Source organism: Schistocerca piceifrons, chromosome 2, assembly GCF_021461385.2.
Source record: "Schistocerca piceifrons isolate TAMUIC-IGC-003096 chromosome 2, iqSchPice1.1, whole genome shotgun sequence".
NCBI classification, from domain to species: domain Eukaryota; kingdom Metazoa; phylum Arthropoda; class Insecta; order Orthoptera; family Acrididae; genus Schistocerca; species Schistocerca piceifrons.
Genome location: NC_060139.1, coordinates 594,598,543 through 594,611,628, shown reverse-complemented (window position 1 = coordinate 594,611,628; position 13,086 = coordinate 594,598,543). Strand labels below are relative to the sequence as shown.

Below are 13,086 nucleotides of genomic sequence, written 5' to 3'. Positions count from 1 at the left end.
TAGGCGCTACAGTCTGGAGCCGCGCGACCGCTACGGTCGCAGGTTCGAATCCTGCCTCGGGCATGGATGTGTGTGATGTCCTTAGGTTAGTTAGGTTTAAGTAGTTCTAAGTTCTAGGGGACTGATGACCTCAGAAGTTGAGTCCCATAGTGCTCAGAGCCATTTGAACCACTTGAACCATCAGGGAAGACGTCAAGCGTGAAGAGATGCAGGTCGCTCGCAGTTGTCAACGTGTCTTCGCTTACTACCAAAGTTCCTATGCAACCGCAGGAGAATGTCTCCCATAGGATAATACTGATCTGACCAGCTTGCGTACGTGGCGCACTGCACGTTTCGAGCCTCCGTTCATCTCGATGACGGAGTTTGTGGTGACGACCTTCGACCTAGTGGAAAAAAATGAGATTCACACGAAGAACCTAAACGTATCCATTGATCGGCGGTCGAATCCCCATGTTCCCGTCCCCAGTGCAATCTTAAATGACGATGTCGTTGGGTCAACATGTGAACACGTAGGGATGGTCTGCTGCAGAGCTCCATGTTACACAATGTACGACGAAAACTGTGCTCAGGAGCACTTGTGATGGCACCAGCATTGTGTTGCCACAAAGATGCCACAGACCATCACCTATCCTAGTTTACAGAGCAGACAAACCTCCGGACCCCACAAGTCTAGTGGTAGTTCCACTGTCCTCCTACCTCTTTCTGTAGATGCTCACGACACTGGCACTTGAACATTCCACCAGTTTCGTCGTTTTTGAGATGCTCGTTCACAGGCTGTGCGTAATAATAATCTGTACTTCGTCAAAGGCTCGTATCTCTATGGACTTCCCCATCTGCAGGTCATATCTTCGCGAGGGTCGTCCCCAGTCCGTGTCTGATCCACTTACATACTTTTGTTGCCGTGTCACGTGCCCGCAACCCCGCAACGCCACTGTGTAGCATCCCGAGTCACGGTGGCCAGCGGTCATAATGGTCTGACTGACTAGTGTATATACGAGTATATCTTGTACACCTGACATCAAACAAATTAGCAATCTGAGACCAGTGTCGTAATGTTTTATTGGGGTTTATTGTACCTTCATAATATATGCCTGTTTTGAAGAAAAAATTCTTATTCCTATGTCTTTTTCGCTGTGTATAACCAACGAAATTCTTGGTTTCAGGCGTAACGCTTTTCTTTTTGATGCTTGTCTTAAAAATATCGGCCTGTACTTGATTTACAGGTTCTGAGAATCATTGCTTATATTCATAAAATCCGTATTGTCTTTTTCAGCAGATTTTAAAGGTTCCTCTCAGTGTAATTGGTCTCCCCGATTAGTTTTGACATCCCGAAGTAACCAGGTCCATCGTGGCTATTTTTAGCTTTGTCCCTTGTTTGTTGGAATCCACTAACAGGCACTGATTTTTAGATAGTTTAGCTGACCTAACTGATTTACACATAAGTTCTATGAACATGAAGCTATTCTTTTAAACGAAACATCCAAGCTATGTCTTTTGCAGGAAGATCAGTTATAAGAAATAGCACGACAAATGTCCATTGAAAAATTCATATCGTTTTATCATCTACAGTTAAGGCCGAAATAAATGTCACAGGAAATTTTCTGGACTAGTACTTCTTAAAAATCAGAGAGAGACCGTGCGCGATGGTTTGCACTTATTTAGGTAGTTAAAAAAGTTTGGTTTCTCACAAACTGTGAGTTGAGTGCTGACATTTTTCGAATTCATTGTAATTATTTCGATGAACGACATTTCAAAACCAAGTGTATGTCGTACGTTTATTCAAGTACTAAATTCATCCGTACGTGTTGACTGTTTAGGTATTTTCATCACTAGAGATGTTTTCAAGAAAGATCATTGATTCTGGGAACTGATTTCTCCAGGGGTTCTAAGTATCGATTCTTCCAGGGGAATATTTGGAAATGTAAAAGGATTTTTAAACTTCCTGGTAGATTAAAACCGAGTGCAACGTCAGCACTCGATCTTCGGATCTTTGCCTCTCGCTTATGTGCCCTAGCGACTGAGCTATCCAAGTACGACTCACGAGGCCCCCATCCCCTCACAGCTTTACTTCCTCTAGAACCTTATCTTCTACCTTCCAAACTTCACAAAAGTTCTCCTGCATACACTGCGGGACTAGCACTCCTGTAAGAAATCTGGGGCATGTGAAAGGAAACTTCCTGGCAGATCAAAATTGTGTGCAGGACCGGCTCGCAGTTTTAACCTGTCAGCAGTAGCCCACATTCCGCTACAGGGTGAATATTAATTCTAAAAAGATTTTGTTTGAATCATTTCCCTGTATCTGACAAATTTTTCTATTCTTGCAGGTTACATCGCTCTGGTGAACCTGCCTTCTCGCTCACAGGCGGGCAACAGCTACGAGGGCCAGTCTGCTACTGTCAGCGGTTGGGGTCTGACTGCCGATAGTAAGTACACACTCCCGTTCACAAGTGGCGCGTCTTGTATGCTTCTTCATTACACCTCACCTCTAAAGTCCTTGCAAAAGAATCGTAAGGCGACAATAAATCTGTAAATGTAAGACTACGTTACAACGTGTAAAATTTTGAGTGATCTGAGTAAAAGTAGCACGCCTCTGAATAACCTCGTCAGTGCCACAAGTTTGCTTGAGGTACCTTCTGGATCAGCAAAATCAATGAGGCCCGAGAGACGAAATGTACTACTACGGTACCATAAAGATACTGTACTCAACCTGCCGCAATAATTACAATCAACTAACGCTAGGACCCACCACATGATCAACTGGACATGGCAGTTTCATAATTTGCTGACTGTATAAATAGAAAAATACAAATGAATACTCATGAGGTACTGACAGATAGCCAAGAATAATTCGGAATTTGCATTTGAAAATTGATTAATAAAAAATCATCACGTATGTAACGTGGAATACGACAGTCAGAATTGCGAAGGTTATAGAAAACGGTATAAACATACATGAGTAAGTATAACTTCTGCAAAAACTGAGTAAAGCTAACTAATATTAAATAGTGTGTAGGAGAGGTGCAGTTCATGAATACTGACGGTTAACTTTTTGTGGAGACGGGAATGGCGAATGCGAATGCACGCTCCAATCAAGAATACAAAAGTGTCATTGAAGAGGTATGAAGGTGACATTCTTCTCCTAGAAGAAACTATATATGTAGTATGTGTTTTTTCGGCATTGTTATGGAACGTCTGAAGCAATTTGCACAAAATTTGGTACACATATGGCTATGTATGAGGAGACAGTTACAGACAGGGTGTAAAGTGATAACGTTTTAGTTCAGGAAATTTCAAACCAAACTAGATACGAATAACTCATTATTTAAAAAATAATGCTGTAGCCTAAAATATGCGTAGGGCAAGGGTGTGGATCTTAAGGGGATGACAGGAAAAAAAAAAGTAAAACGAACGAGACTAGTGTCGATACCACAGTTTACGGGGTTCCTGGACTGATTGGTGACATTCTGAACGAAAGTTGACCATTGGAGTTGGGGGTAGTAGAAATAAGTGACTTCTGTAGCTTCGAGAAAATTCAACTAAACTTATGTCTTCCTATATCAGTAAAAAAAGACCTCTGGTACCAGGATGCCCTCATAGTTCTCCGGATAAGACATGAACATCAGAGTAGTGGAATAAACTGTAAGTAGAATGTGACGATTGTAGTGTCTAGGATGAAATACTAGAGTTGTAAGGTGGAAGTAAAAACCACATTAGCATGTAGAAGGAATCTGTTAGTGATATGGAGAGGACTGTTCTTAGTAGTGCTACAGTTTAATTTGTTTATGTAAGACTGCAAAGAAAAGAACCATTAATTTTTTATAGCAGGTGCCTCATAAGGATGTTACAATTTAAGTTAAGAAATGAAATACGTAATGAGGACGTGTTAGAAAGGATAAAATCAACGAAATAAATCTGTAGAATATTGATAAGAGAAGAATCGTCGGATGACGGGACATGTGGTTGGGCATTATTAAAATGTAAAAGCTGAGGAAAATTAGAACCTTTAGCGCTGACTGTTGATAAAGATCGGTAAAACAAGATTATACAGAAACAAAGATAAGAATAGGAAGACTGCATCCATGTAAGGCTTATGACTGTGTGAAAAGGAGATACTAACCACTGGTTTTGGCTTTGCAGCTTTAGAATACACATCGCATCTACTTCGTGCTGCTTATAGCATAATTTTTTCTGGAAGATGCAGTGTGCATTTCGCGTTGGAAGGTCATCAGCTAGCGTAGATTAACCAGCAATCTCTAGCGGATAATCGTCTCTGTTTAACACATGAGAGAAGTTTATATTGTATATTCGAACTCGAAATCAAACTTATGATTCTCTGTTATTGCACTACCAGTTCAATAACAAGTCACATAGCTTGAACTTGTCATTATTGGTTCTGTTAATACTCACTTAAATGTTACATTTGTGAGTAAAAACAAATATCATGTGACCCCTGTTGGCCTAATAAAGCGTTACAAACAAATCATGTATGTGATGAGAAATATATAATATGAAATACATCACAATGATTTATTGAGTTAGTTCGGCCCACTAGCTGCTTTGCATTATCTGCAAAATTTCGTGACGTAATATCATAAAGAACTTATGTAATAAAATGGAACACCTGCAGCTGTCCTTTCGATGTTATTTATTGTGTAATTACCAGTTTCGGTGATTCATTATACCATCTTTAGGCCTTAACTGTGTAAACTCCAATACTATACACGAACCCATCAGTGGCCAACATCTATGAACTGTGCAAACAGCGATGTTGTGCCTGCAACTAACAAGTAAGTTGTTGGCTCGAGACATGACATCGCTGTTACAGAAGCCTGCGATAACCAGTTCATAGGTGTTGCCCACTGAAGGGGTCGCGTGTACGACTGGAGTTCACACTCTGAGAGTCAGTTATGGTCTGAATATGGTGTATTGAATCACCGAAACTGGTAGCTATATAATAAGTAACATCTAAAGGACGGCTGCAAGTGTTCCATTTTATTGCATAAAGCAAACCTCCAATCAGAAGGACGGACAGACAAAAACCATAAAGAACTGTCTTGGCAACTGAACAAACGGCAGCTTGATGCCACTAGTGAGGCTATCGCTTGTGACAGCATTCGGGAAGGGTAAGAGGAGGCCGTGTGGTGTGTTTCCAGACGGCAACACGGCCAGCACGCTGCAGTACACGACGCTGAGCGTCATCTCCAACTCGCTCTGCCAGCAGTACTACGGAGGCGTCATCGTCTCCTCAACACTCTGCGCCACCGGCTCCAACCGACAGAGCACCTGCAACGTAAGTACCTACCGTTGTACTCATTAAAACTAATACTGATTTTTTTGGTCATCAGTTCTCTAATTGGTTTGATGCCACCCGCCACTTATTCCCTTCCTGTGTTAACCTCTACATCTCAGAGTGGAAGTTGCAATCACAGACACAGCCTGTACATGCAATTATAGCAGTGCTGATTTCCTACAAATCTTCTACCTATGTTGGGCCGCGCGGGATTAGCCGAGCGGTCTCAGGCGCTGCAGTCCTGGACTGAGCGGCTGGTCCCGGCGGAGGTTCGAGTCCTCGCTCGGACATGGGTGTGTGTGTTTGTCCTTAGGATAATTTAGGTTAAGTTGTGCGTAAGCTTAGCGACTGATGACCTTAGCAGGTATGTCCCATAAGATTTCACACACATTTTTTTGAACCTATGTTGAAAATAGTAGGATATCTTCGGAGACCAATATCAGTTCTTCCTAAGGAATGAGTATTTAGCTCAAGGAAAAGCAATGAGAGACATGGAATGAAAGGACTGTAATACTGAATATACACCTTAGGCTGTTTATAAATTAATTTATACTGTTTCAGCCTTTTACTTAAATTTATTAGCACGACGTGTTTCGGCAGCATGTTGCTATCACCAGGTGCTTTGCAGTTACGTGCACATTAATCTGTAGTGCGATGAGGATTATTTGCTGGGTGTGCCAGTGAGATTATATACCCAAATTCATCCCTGTGCGGAAGGATTAATTTGTTAAAAGTCAATTCTATTTCCACATCATTTCATTAATGTATTTACTCAGATTTTTTTGGAAGATCTATGTCTACCACACAGAGCACAATAATAAACACATCATCATCATCATCACTTGGCACTTTCATATTTAGATGTTCGTGTCCCAGAGCATCTTTACTACTAAGATGGACTTATTTCAGTTGCTGGGCGAGTGCAGTTTTTTTATATAAGCATATTTATGTCATGGAAAGCACCAGATAGTATATTTCATATTTCTTTGATATTCAGTAACGTTGAGAAAATGTTTTATTACAGTTAATTCTTTACAATTAATAAAACAAGCACACAACCTTCGAGAAATTTTTGAAGAAATTTCTTCTGCCTTGTCATTTAGCAGTATTTTACCATAAACTGTGCCATGAATGAAGATTTCTAGTTCTCTAGTTCTTCATGTGGCGCCCGTTGTGCTGTTCAAAGAAATTGGGGGAACATGTGTATCAACGTCCGGTAAGTTAATCTATTTTGATAAAGGCGGTCCTGTGGTCGTATTGGATGGCTTGAGAACTTCAGTTTCAAAGTAGGTAACAATAAAAATGATTCACCATCTACTGGCTGTGCTGTGCGTTACATCGTCAGGTGACCCCTCAGAAGGAAGTGAGTACCAGTGTCCCAGTGTTTACTAATGCGGTACACAGATGGAAATTGTCATCAACCAAGCACAGGCACTGCTACATCTTAAAGCAGTGCAAGTTGCAAGGGAGGTCTTTTTCATCCAAAAAGGATGGATTTTCAGTCGTATTGCTGCAGATGTCTATGCCTCTTCATGTATCATCGATAAGTTGCGGATACGCTGCAGGGATAAAGATCAGTACACAAAGCGAGTAGGATAATTTCTCTGACACATTATAACCCAATGTGAATATCGATATCTGGTCATCTCTGTGCAAAACGACCTCAAAAGAGCCAGAGGAGCCATTGTGTCCGATAAGACTACAGTAAATGGGTTACGGGATTGGATCTTACCAACCAGACGTCCTGTTCGAGCACCCCGCTTGACACGACAACATCCTGCAGCACGTCTTCATCTCCGCCGTTCCTGTGTCAATTGACGACAGAGGAGGGCAGATATTCTATGACGCAAGGCGATGGCCTTGTTCGTGTGCGAAGGCCCATAGCGAGGGGCACCTGCCAAATTTTGTCCAGGAAATCAACAATTTCCAAGGTTCTGTGATGTTGTGGGGAGGCTTCAGAGTTGACAGCCATACTGATCCCCAGTCCGTGGTCGCCTTGTCGCCAGGCGAACAGATCCTTCTACTGCCAGAGGCAATGAGACGACCGTCGTTTGACTCTTGGACATTGAAGCAACAGCACAGCATGGCACATACGTGGGACATGCTTGACAGAGGAGTCCGTGTTCGTTCAGTTCCGTCACAGACTCTGCAAGAACTCTCATGGGGTCTCACGGGAGAATGGGAACGCACAGTATCTCCGGAGACGTATACCGAGCTTGCCACGTAGGTGTCGGGCAGTGATAAACGCTCACGGAGAATATGCACTTTACTGAAGCGCTCAAAGTCCAATTAAAAGTTCCCAGGATAACGGGATGAATGACTGTTTCCACTTTGTTTTCGACAGCTGTTGGAAAGTTCAGTTCTTTTTATATAACCAATACAGGATGTAATGGTGTTTTTTGTGTGCCTAATTTATGGAAGACAAAGGTATAATTTGGTAACATATCCAGTCCTCAGTTATTGCTCAGTGGAGTATGGGAGCGCCCATAGTCATGTTCCCCTAATTCTTTTGAGCGATATATAAGCTCATTCGTGATTTGCTGGAATTGGTGGCCGGTGTCCTTAATGTGTGTACCTGTTGCTAATTTTGCATAACTGTTTATGTTGAAGGCATTTTTCTCTTCATTGTACGTTTTTTAAGAAGTCTCTCAAGTTTAACCTGTATAAAGGGCTTTGCATGTACTGAAGTAACTGAATCAGTATAAATTATTTTGTAGACTTATAATGCATTCGCTGACCTCAGTCAGTTTCAGACAGTGTGAATCAATTTAAGTATAACGCAATCTGGCATGTCAGCGGCATGAAAACAAAAATGAGATGTAAAGCGTGGGCTTTCCTGGATTAAACTTAACTCGCCATAACTGTAGACTCGCTAAACTGACAGTAGCATTCCAGGACAGCGATTTAATGGACTTATAGCGGCACTATTTTAGAAGCTTTAGCGCTACACTTCGTCATGTTTGGGACTACGTGTTCTGGCATACCACCAGTCAGAGATTATACGGTGTGGTCACGTTGCAGGGTGACAGCGGCGGCCCCATGGTGATCGGCTCGACGGGCAGCTTCACCCTGATCGGCGTCGTCAGCTTCGTGTCGGACGCCGGTTGCTCGAGCGGCGACCCGTCCGGCTATGCCAGGGTCACCTCCTTCCTCGACTGGATCTCCAGCACCGCCGGCATCAGCATCTCGTAAGGGCACCACTCTAGTGACCGGCTGTTCCAGCTTCCTCAAGAACAGAAACTGTAAACAATACAGTGTTCCAAATAAATAATTCAGTAAATGTAATGTCTTATTTACTGATTTCGTGCACCTTCAGATGTACATCCATTACACCATGATATCAGTTTTGCAATGTAATTCTCTTTCAATGTGACCATTATATTTGTAAATTACTTGTCAAATTCAATAATCTCATTTATATGCACAACACATACACAGAAATGGCACATAACTAGGCAGCACTATTGTGTTGAGACGACAAGAAACGACAAACTGAAAATCCGTTACAGAATTCGTCATTATCAATAAATGGTAGTGATTCTCCAGCAGAAGGAGATTCTTACTCATTGGTCTGAAGATGACCACAGTAGTGGTCGAAACCGGTCACCGTAATAAATAAATTCTGATCAAGACTGTTTTTGATAGTAAATAAACAAATAATTTTAGAAGCAGACAGTAGGAACTCGAATGCGTCTTTGCTGGTTTCCCTAATGACGTGCATATCGATTCAACGAAAGAATGTCTTAAAGCAGTGCAACAGTTATGTTTGTACATATATGTGTACTATGTCACTTCATATTCTGTAAATCGCTGATTATTTTATTCCTGTGGGCCCTCAGACGGAGTCTTCTCTGAATAAATACATCGATTTGCTTCGGTAATAGCCTCCCATCTCCTCAGTATGCAAATGCTTCACACAAATGAATGAGAGACAACACTAAATAGCTTTTACTGTTGGATTTGAAATATCAAGCTTCCGATCTCTTACACCAGTACAGTGACAGAGGGAGATGTGACACTGAACGCCGACCATTATATTTTGTTCCTTCTTCCTGATAATGCGACCGCTAAAATTACTATGCGTATGTGGCACTGAACACTGGTTCCCTAAGACAAAATTATTTTGAAGAGTTTCTTTCAATTACTGCAAACACAAAGCCATACTAAATACAGCCAAGACAAGCGTGTATGTACTAGAATAAAACAGACTTAGTACTTGAAATCCAAAAGTTGTGCGAAAGACTCATCTACATATCTGATCTAAGATAGCTGCATCTTCATGCAATAATATGTTTACCTTGCTACGGTATCTCTTATTGCTACTGAGTAGTTGCTCTTTGTAGCAGCATTCAACATGAGAAAACTAGTTGTGACTTTGCCTGATATTGCTCATACCTTAGATACTTGGGCTATGCACGGGTCTGTTTGAAAAGAATAGGTTGATGTAGTCATACGGTCGAGCCACGCACGTCTGCTTTCACGCCCCACAGTTAATTAGCTGCAAATAATAACCTGCAGCTTTGACCGTGCAGCCTAATAGTGGATGCATTGGCTAGAACTGAGAGTTAATAGAATACACAGAAATAAAAAACAAAAAATAAACGAATGATTTAATAACAAGGCTTCTATTTTAACGTCTGTAATTGGCGTAGACATCAAAGAATTAAAGCGAGTAATGCGTATTTTAGAAAGGACATCTCAGAAAACGAGAAGTGGTCCTACGATAGTAAAGTTACTCTAAGAGCATTACGAGAATGGTAGCAAAATCCTCAAATTAAATAATCATCAAAGATACACGAAAACTAAGTCCATTTCGTAATCTCAATTACGAGCATTAACATGCTCAAAACTATTCAGAGGTCAGCATGATGATTCACAAATAACACACGCGATACAAAGAATAGTAGCTCATACGCTGTCTGTTCTCAGTTCCGTAAATCAAGCAGCAAAAGTTGCAGTCCTACTCTGGAGCACACACAGATTTCTTGCAACATATAGTCCCTTCAGAAGTTAAAGTATGTTAACACTGTTTACCACCCAGAATCAATCTCCTGCATGACCAAAACACGCACTTTACTTCAGGCAGGTGTGCCTTATTCAAGAACTCGACATAGTGTTCAGAATCGCTCCCTTGAGCTCTTCATTCGAAAAGGCATAGTCTCCACTTGACTCCCGTAGTGTTCCTCCTCTGTCTGCTTTTCCATTGACTGAAGGCCGTCCCCGCCAAAAATACATCGTTCTTATGTGCTATAGTCATGATTTGACTCATCTTGACCACTTTCAGGACTAAAGTAATATGTTACAACAATATTTTAGTAAAGAAATGGTGTAAACATTCTGTCGCACTCAGATAATTTATACTAATTATAAGTAAAGGCCAGTCCATAAATAAATAATCCAGTATTCTTGAGCAAGTTCGCTCACGATATATGACGACAGTTTGTCCTTATGTATCGTTTAAACAATTATTTAATGTCTTACGGTTCTCTGGTCGGTTGTGGTGTCCGGTAACACATGCGACTGACCACTTTTAAATAGCACTTGCAGTGAACCTTTGAATAAAGTTACTGGTAAAATTGTAAAGCGTTCGATAAATAAATACACAAGTATGACAAAGTATGAGGTTCTGATGTTGTATTCCTCTGCTGTCTAAATATGGAGAATACGATATTCTGATAACATTTGTAGAATATAAAGATATATAAAAGACATAATTAATCAAGAAATACGATAGACGCAAATAAATGGCTTTCAGAGATGATAACTATAGTACAATACTATCATCGTTTGTTGAAATGACATGAAGTGATTAAAAATTATTTCTATAGCTTTAAAAATATTGAAATATTGTCGTATCATTTACTGACTCTCATTTTTCTGAGATCGCAGATATAATCAGATTTGCATTAATATTTGACTGGGAGTTACGGTCGACTCTCAAGGAGATGTAACTTAACAATCTTTAAGATTGTCAGCCGGCGGTGTGGCACGACCATTAATTACATGCATTTGTCTACCTTCTTGTAAAATTTGAACCGATTCGCACGAGTTTGAAACACAGAAGTGGCGTGCGTGAAACCTCGCGAAAGCCTGTTTTACTCACGCAGAACCAGAATGAAGCTTGATTTTTGAAATTGAGTTTCCAATTTCATCGTAAGAATACATTTTTTATTTATTTGATTCACTTTAAAACGTCTCCGCGCATTCAGTTCACTTAAAAAGAATTTTGCGTGCTATACTTAACTCTACATTAAACCATGGTATCTCGACAACAGTTAACAATTATTGGATAAAAAATTCGTTTTGACTTTATCCATTTATCTATCTTCATGCAAATTTTGAACTGATTCGTACGAGTTTAAAGTATAGAAGTAGTGTACTTCCAAAACCTCCCAGAAAAATACATATTTTGCACATAAAATCCAAACAAAGAAAGATTTTTCAAACGCTTAAAATTTATCTTAGACCAAGGTGCGATAAACCAATGGACCGACTTTCGTCAGTCAGTCTCGCTCCAGTACGGAGTTATTTAAGGATAACTGTTTCTGCACGTAAAATCCGAACGAGAGTGGTTTTACGCGTAAAATCCGAACGGTGCGAATACGAATGGTGCCATTAATGGGACATTAATGTCAGCGGAATTGCAAAAGGAATTAATCGATTAGTACGATCTGACTGGGCACCAACTCCAGGTCTTCGTTCAAACCTTCTTTAATACACTGTATCAAAGCTACAGTAAGACGGATATTCGAATAACTATATAAACTGCCGCTAGCCGGGGCTAAACCAATAACTTTTACCCCATGTTCGTAGCTCAAATAGGAACTGAGCACCAAAACGCCCCCAAACTGCGATTCTGCGCGCGGCCTTCTCAGACTTACTTGCAGCTGAGTTTGATTGTGTTCAGTCAGTGACAACGGACACTTAGGCTGAGATCAGTGAGGTTATTTGTTGCCCACAGTATACTTTGCTACACCTTTAAGCATCATATTGTAAGAATAATTACGGTTAATAGCAAGGTGTGTGGTTTGAGAATGAACGTGTCAGCCCGAAACCATTTCAGTTGAATTTTATATCAATGCAGCTGAGACGAACGAAATAAGGAACATTATCCAATTTCCTCATCTAATTTGTGCATATCGCTATGCCATGACCATTGTCACCTCAGGGTATACCGTCATTTATTATGGCGTAGTCGTAATTTTTTGGTGCTGAATAACTGGATTTAACATTGATTGTGATAAAATGTGTTCTGCATTATGGGCATAAATATCGTTAATGATATTATTTTGACTATCGAATAATGCCTGTTGTATTTCAATTATATTGTCACGAAACTGTAGGAATTTCCTTGGCCTGGTCGCTACTGTTGTTCCAAAATGCTCACAAACTCTACTTCATGTGGCAAAGCCTTCATATATTGAATTGAAATAACATAATGAAATTTATGAAACTCATTTTGGCCCGAGACCACGTCCAATATTCAACGCCGCTGACTTGTTGCGGCCTGTCCGTATCGCTCGATCCAGGTTACTACGCTTTGAACTTCATCATTGGAACGAACCAGCGGTAGCAGGTCGTCACCGTATGCCCTATAGCGAAAGGTGACGTCCCGCAGCGTGATGCTTGATAGCCTGTGGTTAAGGCTCGAGTGCGATTTCATAAAGGTAGGTAGGAAGTGGACTACCTTGTCGTAGAGACCTCTTGATGGAAACTTGTCCTACCGTCGTTCCATTGACCTGGACGTGTGAGTTGACTGCGGTCCAAATACGCCGGAGGGTGTCAATGAGGGCCGG

General features: G+C 40.9%; 1 protein-coding gene across 1 annotated transcript in view; it reads left to right on the top strand.

Moving 5' to 3' along the window:
• The window catches only part of LOC124775631 (brachyurin-like), a 76,959-nt gene extending 68,477 nt beyond the window's left edge, over positions 1 to 8,482 (top strand). The window contains exons 6-8 of the mRNA XM_047250460.1: positions 2,325 to 2,423; positions 5,154 to 5,290; positions 8,312 to 8,482. Coding sequence (XP_047106416.1) covers positions 2,325 to 2,423; positions 5,154 to 5,290; positions 8,312 to 8,482 — 407 coding nt within the window. The remainder of the gene's footprint in view (positions 1 to 2,324; positions 2,424 to 5,153; positions 5,291 to 8,311) is intronic.
• Positions 8,483 to 13,086: the final 4,604 nt, after the last annotated feature.